This window comes from Sinohyriopsis cumingii, chromosome 15 (assembly GCF_028554795.1).
Source record: "Sinohyriopsis cumingii isolate HCF-2022 chromosome 15, ASM2855479v2, whole genome shotgun sequence".
Classification (NCBI taxonomy): domain Eukaryota; kingdom Metazoa; phylum Mollusca; class Bivalvia; order Unionida; family Unionidae; genus Sinohyriopsis; species Sinohyriopsis cumingii.
This window is the reverse complement of record NC_142975.1, coordinates 87,703,733-87,713,364: the sequence shown is the minus strand read 5'-3', so window position 1 is coordinate 87,713,364 and position 9,632 is coordinate 87,703,733. Positions and strand designations below refer to the sequence as shown.

Below are 9,632 nucleotides of genomic sequence, written 5' to 3'. Positions count from 1 at the left end.
ATGAATATTTTTATAGAGTGCCCCCTGGACCTGGTTTTGCCCACTCTTCCCTCTGTGATGTCCTGCCATATACCAGATTTTTGCACTGGGGTTGACTGCTGTGTGGATGTTCCAGGTATTAGGCACCCAATCAGCGCACGTTTCATCCTTGATGGCTGCAAACTCTACCTGACCATTGGAATTGAGAGGAAAGAGGTCAACATTTCCCTAGATAACTTCAGTTGGGGTGAGGACAAAACTTTCATAAGGAATTGTTGTGTTTTCATAAAATTCTTGTTAACTGTTTTCTTTATGAGATCTGTTAAAAATCATGTGTAGTTGAGAAGTTTCAGGTTGCATGGTAGGAATGAATTGTTTAAATATTGTAAATTTTTTTGGTGCTATTGATATAAATTTTAATTTTAATTATTTTAAAATATCTTAGTATAGCTTGTAGTTATGTATCATTTTCATTAGAAACTAACTCTTTTGGATTGGTTATTTAATTGTAGCAATTCAGCTAGGGTCATGCATGGGTATGCATCTCCAGTTATTCCATTGTCACAATGATTTATGAGAAACTTTTGAAACTGAGGTTGCCATTAAGGTAGTAAAGAAACATAGCCACAAATTTTAATTTTTTACTTTCTTTTCTTTGTTTTTTTTGGAAACAATTTATTTATTCTTACATAATGATGTTTGCATCTGTAATTTGTGATGTGTATAAATTTGGCTATATTAGTTAAATAACATTGGATTTAACAGGGCATTGATGCCCAGGGGTTATGTTTTATTTATCTTTTTTCTGAGCCACACCCAGACAAATGACTTTGCACCTGACATATGTCATGTATTTTTTGAAAGTTTGCAGTTGATTATGTTCCTCCATCAGAAAAAAATCAGGAAATAAGTACTTTGGAATAGCTGCTTGTTTCACATGTGTCTTATTCATTGTAGACTAAAAAAGTGTGTGTGGGGGGGTTAAAACTTTTCAACTCCTCTGTAACCAATGATTTTTAAGTGTGTATCAAAGTATTGTTGAGAACTATGTAACCTGTAAAAAATTTGGTACACAATTTTATTCCTCAAAAATACATGACTTATTGCTCAATGACTTTTTTTAAATGTGATTTTATGCTGAATTTCTTGTTTAAAGGGGGTTATTGCTAAATGTAACATTATGCTAAATGGCTTACTTAAAGATGTTTATGGAATGAGTTTCTTAAAGGGGGCCGTTTCTTTTTGTGGTATTACACATAATGGGATGGTTAAAGGGGGTTTATGGAATGGCTTTATTAAAGGGGGTTATTTCTTTAGTGACATTCTGCTTAATGACTCACTTAAAGGGGGTTATGGAATGACTTGCTTAAAGGGAGTTATGGAATGACTTGCTTAAAGGGGGTTATGGAATGACTTGCTTAAAGGGGGTTATGGAATGACTTGCTTAGAGGGGATTATGGAATGACTTGCTTAAAGGGGGTTATGGAATGACTTGCTTAAAGGGGGTTATGGAATGACTTGCTTAAAGGGGGTTATGGAATGACTTGCTTAGAGGGGATTATGGAATGACTTGCTTAAAGGGGGTTATGGAATGACTTGCTTAAAGGGGGTTATGGAATGACTTGCTTAAAGGGGGTTATGGAATGACTTGCTTAAAGGGGGTTATGGAATGACTTGCTTAAAGGGGGTTATGGAATGACTTGCTTAGAGGGGATTATGGAGTGGTTACTTAGTGGGGAGCTACTTCTGTACTTGACATTATGCTTATTAACCTGTTTAATAGGGCTTATTTATGTATGTGACTTGATGCTTAATGGATTGCTTAATGGGGGTTATTTATGTATGTGACTTAATGCTTTATCGATTGCTGAATGGGGGTTATTTATGTATGTGACTTGATGCTTAATGGATTGCTTAATGGGGGTTATTTATGTATGTGACTTGATGCTTAATGGATTGCTGAATGGGGGTTATTTATGTATGTGACTTGATGCTTAATGGATTGCTGAATGGGGGTTATTTATGTATGTGATCTGATGCTTAATGGATTGCTTAATGGGGGTTATTTATGTATGTGACTTGATGCTTAATGGCCTGCTTAACTGGGATTATTTATGTATGTGACTTGATGCTTAATGGATTGCTTAATGGGGGTTATTTATGTATGTGACTTGATGCTTAATGGCCTGCTTAACTGTGATTATTTATGTATGTGACTTGATGTTTAATGGATTGCTTAATGGGGGTTATTTATGTATGTGACATGATGATAAATATCCTTCTTAAAGGAGGTTATTTCTTTATATGAAATCATGTTTAATGGCTTGCTTAAAGGGGATTAATTCTGCGTAAATGTTCACAGTTGACTCAAGTGTAAGATCTCATATACATGAAACAAATTGATCATCTGATTGGGACTTTCACCTTATTTTTTTTAGGACAAAAGGGAAAATTCTATTTGCTTGATGTCATCAGGATTGAGTAAGTACACTAGACAGATGAATCAGTGACAATGGCTGCTTTCCTTAATTGTATCCATACTTAAATACTGGAATACCAGATGTATGTTAAAGATGTATAGATTCCTACAAATTCAGAAGTTGTGGATGAATAGCATTTTAGAGCTTTGAATAAGCAGCATATTTGTATATTTTATACAAATTGACTAAAGCATGTTACGGAAAGTTTTTAATTCATTCAGATTATTTAAAACAATTTTACTTTAAGCAGTTAGCTCAAATTTTTTGTATCAGTATTACTACTGCCATAAGCACAGTCAATGATACTGTATTTAGTCAGTATAAATGGTTTTAATTTGATGAATTTCAAATTTTCCATGCATGTTTGAAATGATAGTCCTTGATCAATATCAGAACTCTCACTCTATTTGAGCCATATAATTGAAGGAACCCTGGATTTTGGTAGTTCACTAAACTGTTTGATACATTCTAAAAAGTTAGTAATTGTTGCTTTTGTTTTAGACATGTTGAAACTGATTTGTGTATTGTTAGAAATTGTGCATTGTTTATATTGTGTACTGAAAAAAGCACTTTTTATTTTCACAAATGTCAGCTATTCAGTTGTGGATCTTGAAGAAGAGAAAGAATTTGTTGTCAACTTGACACTGTCCGTGTGTCTGGATCCAGCCTCAACAGAATGCATTGTTGTGGTTCCTGTCATGGTTGATGCTGTTCTGCCAAAACCTCTTTGCAACTGGAAGGCAGACTTCAGTATTCCTAGTAATTACCCTCAACATGATTTCTTTCCTTCTCAAATTCTCCACTTCCTACATGATGAACATAACAGTTTGTATGCTTAAGATATGTGTAATTAAAGTTAAATTATGAAGGTCCTAAGGATTGTTTTTGTAGCATAAATTGATACAGGCCAAAATTTGAATGTCTCTTGCCAGGCATTTTTCTGCCAGAATAAATGAGGCAACTAGATATTGGGAAAATTTATTATTTAAAGGAGGCACAAAAAGTTCAAATAAAGGTGTAGATATACTTAGTTATAAAATGTTCCAGGCAGTGTATCATCATTTTGGTTTTTGAATTTGTTATTGCTCCAGTTTTAATCCTTCATGCTTCAATAGTTTCTCTCAAGCAATTCATTTATAAAAGGGGACCACTCCAGTGGCCTAGTGGTTAGAGCTTCACCCTTTGATGCATGAGATCGTGGGTTTGAACCCCAACTGAGTCATACCAAAGACTGATACAAATGGTTCTAACAGCTGTCTTGCTAGGTGCTTAGCATTAAGAAGTTAGTGTTAGGACTGGTTGGCCTGGTGTCAGGATAATGTGACTGGGTGGACGTGATGCTATATGTCTGCAGCATGATGCACCAGAGCTAGACATAACTATAAACTGCCACACTGCAGACATCATTGCGATATGATTGGAAAATTGTTATGTCTGTGTTAAAAATCCAAATCTCTAAATTTCACCATCAGAATATTATTCAACTCTGTTGTTTGTTTTAAAGTATTAATTGACAACAAGCCTACATACTGGCATCATTTATTTGCCTGGTGTCAGGAAAATGTGACTGGGTGGACGTGATGCTATATGTCTGCAGCATGATTGAGGTTTTTCATGTCCTCATTTTCTTTCTTGCATACAAAACCTAATCCATGATGGCATCACTTTAACTTTTTTCATTTCACTGAAAAGTTTGGTGAGATTTCACAAATATTTTGACCAAAACTTTCATTTAAATTGTGGTGACATCTCACTAAAATTTTGGTCATTATATAGTACTTTACTGAAGTTTCAGTAGTTTTTCAGACATTTCAAAAGGTTTCAAATAAATAATGGATATGAATTAAACAGGACTTTATTAACCAAGGTGATATTTAAGTGTGCATGAAAACAAATATACAGATGTTGTAATTATATGACATACAAGGCAAGAGATATGGGAGTTAATAATAATAATAATAATGATGATAATAATAACAACTTTATTTAGAAAAGGTAACTCAGTTAGTTACAGAACTAATCTACCTTGAGGCCTTCTATCTGTTATGTACAATATATACAATATATATAACATGATGTGAAGAATCTGGCTTGACACTAAATAATTCAGTGATTTTAAAAATCAAAGTATGAAGCCTGGAACATATGCACCGGCATCTGTGAATACATAAACATATATAAAATATTATTCTGCATTGAAAAATTCAACTGTGAAAATCATGCAAAATTACAGAAAAGCATCCATTTGAGACATTGATTATGAAAAGAAGAAATGCTAGGAACCTGCCTTATGTCACTTGTACTGCAGACTTGATTTTTGATTAATGTACAAACTATGATGCTCTTGTGGTCTCTTGACTTAAGTCTTGTTCCATAAACAGCCATGACAAATGTTTATCACGATATAATTGTTCTTATTTTACACTGAATTCTAAAACACCTTGAATATTTTGATAATATACACAATAATGCCTCATGATATTGAAAGATGATTCTACTTGTGGGCCAAGAAAATTCTGCAAAGATATGACTATCTTTGATAGACACAAATATTTGGCAACAATTCCCACAACTGATCTATACGTTGTCCCTCCTTAAATTCATTCTGGAAGTTGATCAGTTTTGAGTTATATAACTTCGAAATCATCCTGGTTCAAATTTTGTACGGGAAAGTTTATTTGAATCTTTCTGGCATCAAATTTCTCTGTAGTGATCGAATGACTCTCATTCACACTGAGGAAAATCAGATTCAGGTCAGGAGAAAAGCAAAATTCTGTTTTAAAATGGAAAACAAGAAAACTTGTTTGAGGGCAGCTAAATCAATTTGAAAATAAACAAAATTACAACAACAACAGCAACAAAATATTTGAAAAAGAAATATAACAAAGAAAGATGTGGAAAGAAGTTATTGTGCCAAAAATAAACAAAATTACAGCTATCAGAAACAGGAAATATAAATGCTGCTGAAAATCATTCAAATTGTACAAGAAACAAAAAATAAACTATTGATATTTTTTATTGAAATGTCAGTGATATTACAATCACAAATATCACTATATTTTCAGAATTTTTGACAAACTTTCAGTAAAATTTCAATCACAAATTCCCACTGAAATTTTCAGAAATGTTGGCAGAGTCAGTGAAATTTCAATCACAAAATTTCACTGATATTTTAAGAAATTTTGGTAAAATCTCCTAAAATACCATAATTTTAGTGAGAAAGGATATTTGAGTGAATGTCAAGAAATGTTCACTGTGATTTTGCTAAAGTTTCAGTCACATTTTCACCTGGGTATGATTTTTGTAGAGCATATTTTAATAGGAAGCCAAAAAAAATATTTTTCAGAGTAAACATCAGATCAAGTCCAAAATCCACCTTGCATCAAATTTTCTTAGCCCAAAGATTCATCTATGCTTGTACTACCAGATATTAATATTCTGATCATGTTTACATTTTCTCTACTTTTTTGGTCATGTCTTTGCCTGTTTTTAAACATCTGTGGAAATAAATTAAAGAAAACTGACATGTGTTTTCTTCAAATTTATGAGTATATATTCATCCTTCCACGTCAGATACACTGACATAAACATGTACTCTAACTCCCACCAATATTTATATTTGAATTAGATAGTTTATGTTGTTAATTCTTCAGAGAGTATTTTCCATGATGCTATAATACATGAGCCTGCTTCCATATGGAAAAAAGTGCTTATGAATTAAAATTGCAACTTTATTCCATATGGAATTTTCACTTACTGTGAAGTACTTATGGAATTGATATGGAATACATTGTCTGATTCCATAAGTTTTTCAGTCCATATCTCTTCCATATGGATTCCTGAAGTATTCCATACAGAATCCATGAGAAATTTCTGTATGGGTTTTCAGTATACTTTCAATTGCACTGAGTGGTAAAATGGAATCAGTTAACAGGGATAGTTACAACCAGATGTTTGTGCCCAGATTTTACTGACAAGGTGGTTTTGCACCATGGTTGAAGATTATTCATACATTATTTTAAAAAACATTGATAAAAGTTTTATCAAGTCCATAAGCTGATAACATTCCTTCAACTTTTAAATAAAAATAAGAAATGTTTAAAAATTATTTACATGTTTCATTCTTTATATGTAGTTAAAATTACATCTTTGTGATCACCCTCTAGAAATACCACACTTATTATAGGGCCACCCTCCTGCTGTAAAAGGGGTGGCCTTATAAGAGTGTGTGGGGGAGGGGGAGCTACTGGTGGCAAATTATGTGAAAATCATGATGTTCTAGGTTGATTTTTGGAAGCTATTTCCCTTCCATGAGGCATGCTGGGGTCATGAAAGGTGTGCTTGGTAAGGGAAAGTTTTGCAGGTTTTGACTGAAAAGAGTAGTATTTGAGCTTATTAAGATATGTGAAGATAATATATAAACAAATTTCACATTGCATGTAAAATGTGAGATAATCAGTTATGCATATTTTTTATTTATATTTAAAAAATAAAATTTTATATATAAATTATATATCAATCATAAATGCTGATTTCCATAATTTTGTCAGATTTCTCGGTGGAAAAGTGGATCCAGGATAATGTAGGGGGTGCAGTAAGCCAGCTTGCTAGCAATCTTGCAGCCAAGTTTTTTAAGGAGACAGGGTTATCTGGTTACCTCTTGGAGGAACCCTGTAGCTTCCAGTCCAGCCTGTACTCACCCACAACAAATGGCAACTGGAAAATAGGTTCTTTAATTATCTATCTATCTATCTACCTATCTATCTATCTATCTGTCTGCCTGTCTTTCTGTGTACATAAGTGTACATTTATATCTCTGCCTTTATATCTAATTATCTTCCATCATGTCTGTATATGTTAAGAGGGAAAACTGATTTTATCCCCACACTTTTGTGGGGAATATAGTGATACTCCATTATCATAGATCTTAAACCATGGGGGAGATGATTAGTGATGTCCTTGAGGTGACCATGTGTGAGAGGGGTTGTCACTTCTATCCCAGGAGTCCATGGGACTGAGTCCAAGGTCAGTTATACAAAAGGTCTTAATGACATATTTTTAGATATTTTCTTACCAAAATATATATGCTTTTATGGTGTGAATTGTGTAATATTAAGATAATTGTTTTATCCAACATGAAACGTGTCTTTAAGTATGTAACCATAAGAGCAGTGATAAAGATGTATATAGCTGTTTATCAAAAGACAATAGAAAAATGTTTGGCTTGACCAAATTTATAGCGATGTATTCAGTTTTCTGTGTGTAAAGGTTTGTCAGATTGTGAACAGAGTTGGAGCCATAGGCTTCGAAAGATCAAAATTATATATTATGGTGATTCTTATATGTAGAATTACTATTTACATAAATTATTTATAACAGATTCTTAAAAAATATTTTTTAACAAATGCATGCTTGAGCTTCATGTGAAATTTGAATGAATGAGTCATGCAGCAAGTCCAGTTGATTTAATTGATAATTGTATTTCTCTCTCTTTGTTCAGACTGTGCGAAACCACTCAGTGTGGATAATGTTATTTTACCGGATAACCTGCGATGCCACATTCCATCAGTTTGTACAGGGATTGATGCTTGTGTGTACATCCCTTTGCTGAACAGACACTTCTCCATCAACCTGCTGTTGGATTCGTGTGAATATGTGTTCCATCTCTCCATAGAACAGCTTAAATACACAGTTACACTGTTTGACTTTGAGTGGGGTAAGCATTTTCATCTCTCCATAGAACAGTTTAAATACACAGTGCCACTGTTTGACTTTGAGTGGGGTAAGCATTTTCATCTCTCCATAGAACAGTTTAAATATACTGTGACACTGTTTGACTGTGAGTGGGGTAAGCATTTCCATCTCTCCATAGAACAGCTTAAATATACTGTGACACTGTTGGACTGTGAGTGGGGTAAGCATTTCCATCTCTCCATAGAACAGCTTAAATGTACTGTGACACTGTTTGACTGTGAGTGGGGTAAGCATTTCCCTCTCTCCATAGAATAGCTTAAATATACTGTGACACTGTTTGACTTTGAGTAGGGTAAGCACCTCCAAACCTCCACAGAATATCTAAATACACCTTGACACTGTTTGACTTGAAGTGGGGTAAGCACCTCCATTCCTCCATAGAACAGCTTAAATATACTGTGGCACTGTTTGACTTGAAGTGGGGTAAGTGCCTCTATCCCTCCGCAGAGAATCTAAATGCACCATGACACTGTTTGACTTTAAGTGGGGTAAGCACCTCCATCCCTCCACAGAATATCTAAATACACAGTGACACTGTTTGACTTTAAGTGGGGTAAGCACCTCCATCCCTCCACAGAAAATATAAATACACAGTGACACTGTTTGACTTGGGGTGGGGTAAGCATTTTCATCTCTCCATAGAACAGCTTAAATATACTGTGACACTGTTTGACTTTGAGTGGGGTAAGCATTTTCATCTCTCCATAAAACAGCTTAAATATACCATGACACTGTTTGACTCTAAGTGGGGTAAGCACCTCCATCCCTCCACAGAAAATCTAAATACACAGTGACACTGTTTGACTTTAAGTGGGGTAAGCACCTCCAAACCTCCACAGAATATCTAAATACACCTTGACACTGATTGACTTGAAGTGAGGTAAGCACCTCCATTCCTCCATAGAACAGCTTAAATATACTGTGACACTGTTGGACTGTGAGTGGGGTAAGCACTTCCATCTCTCCATAGAACAGCTCAAATACACAGTGCCACTGTTTGACTTTAAGTGGGGTGAGCACCTCCATCCCTCCACAGAGAATCTAAATACACCCTAACACTGTTTGACTTGAAGTGGGGTAAGTGCCTCCATTCCTCCACAGAAAAGCTAAATACACCGTGACACTGTTTGACATGAAGTGGGGTAAGCACCTCCATCTCTGTACAGAAAAGCTAACTACACCATGACACAGTTTGACTTGGAGCTTAAATACACAGGGTTAACATTTGACTTAGAGTGGTTTAAGCATATCTCTTCAATGAACAGTTTAATTACACAGTGACACTGTTTGAGTGGGTGAGTATTTTTTATTGTAATCTGCTGTAAAAATTAGAAATTTTTCAAGTAAACTTTATTTTTTTTAATGGTGCAGCAACATCAATAGGCTGTTTAGTACTGAGGGAATTGGAAAAAACGGATT

At 34.5% G+C, this 9,632-nt stretch overlaps 1 protein-coding gene across 1 annotated transcript; it reads left to right on the top strand.

Moving 5' to 3' along the window:
- On the top strand, window positions 1–8,468 carry LOC149782254 (uncharacterized). The gene is made up of 4 exons (XM_089935103.1): window positions 1–226; window positions 3,060–3,218; window positions 7,010–7,186; window positions 7,960–8,468. Exons 1-4 carry the CDS (start codon window positions 1–3, stop codon window positions 8,466–8,468), a joined length of 1,071 nt encoding a protein of 356 aa, XP_089791229.1.
- The last annotated feature ends 1,164 nt before the right edge of the window (window positions 8,469–9,632 follow it).

Bases quoted from the DNA above. Each gene is read 5' to 3' on its own strand.
- LOC149782254 (XM_089935103.1), top strand. From the start codon at position 1: ATGAATATTTTTATAGAGTGCCCCCTGGACCTGGTTTTGCCCACTCTT. The intron at 227-3,059 runs GTGAGGACAAAA...TCAGCTATTCAG, and splicing joins CCTAGATAACTTCAGTTGGG to TTGTGGATCTTGAAGAAGAG. The intron at 3,219-7,009 runs GTAATTACCCTC...TAATTTTGTCAG, and splicing joins GGCAGACTTCAGTATTCCTA to ATTTCTCGGTGGAAAAGTGG.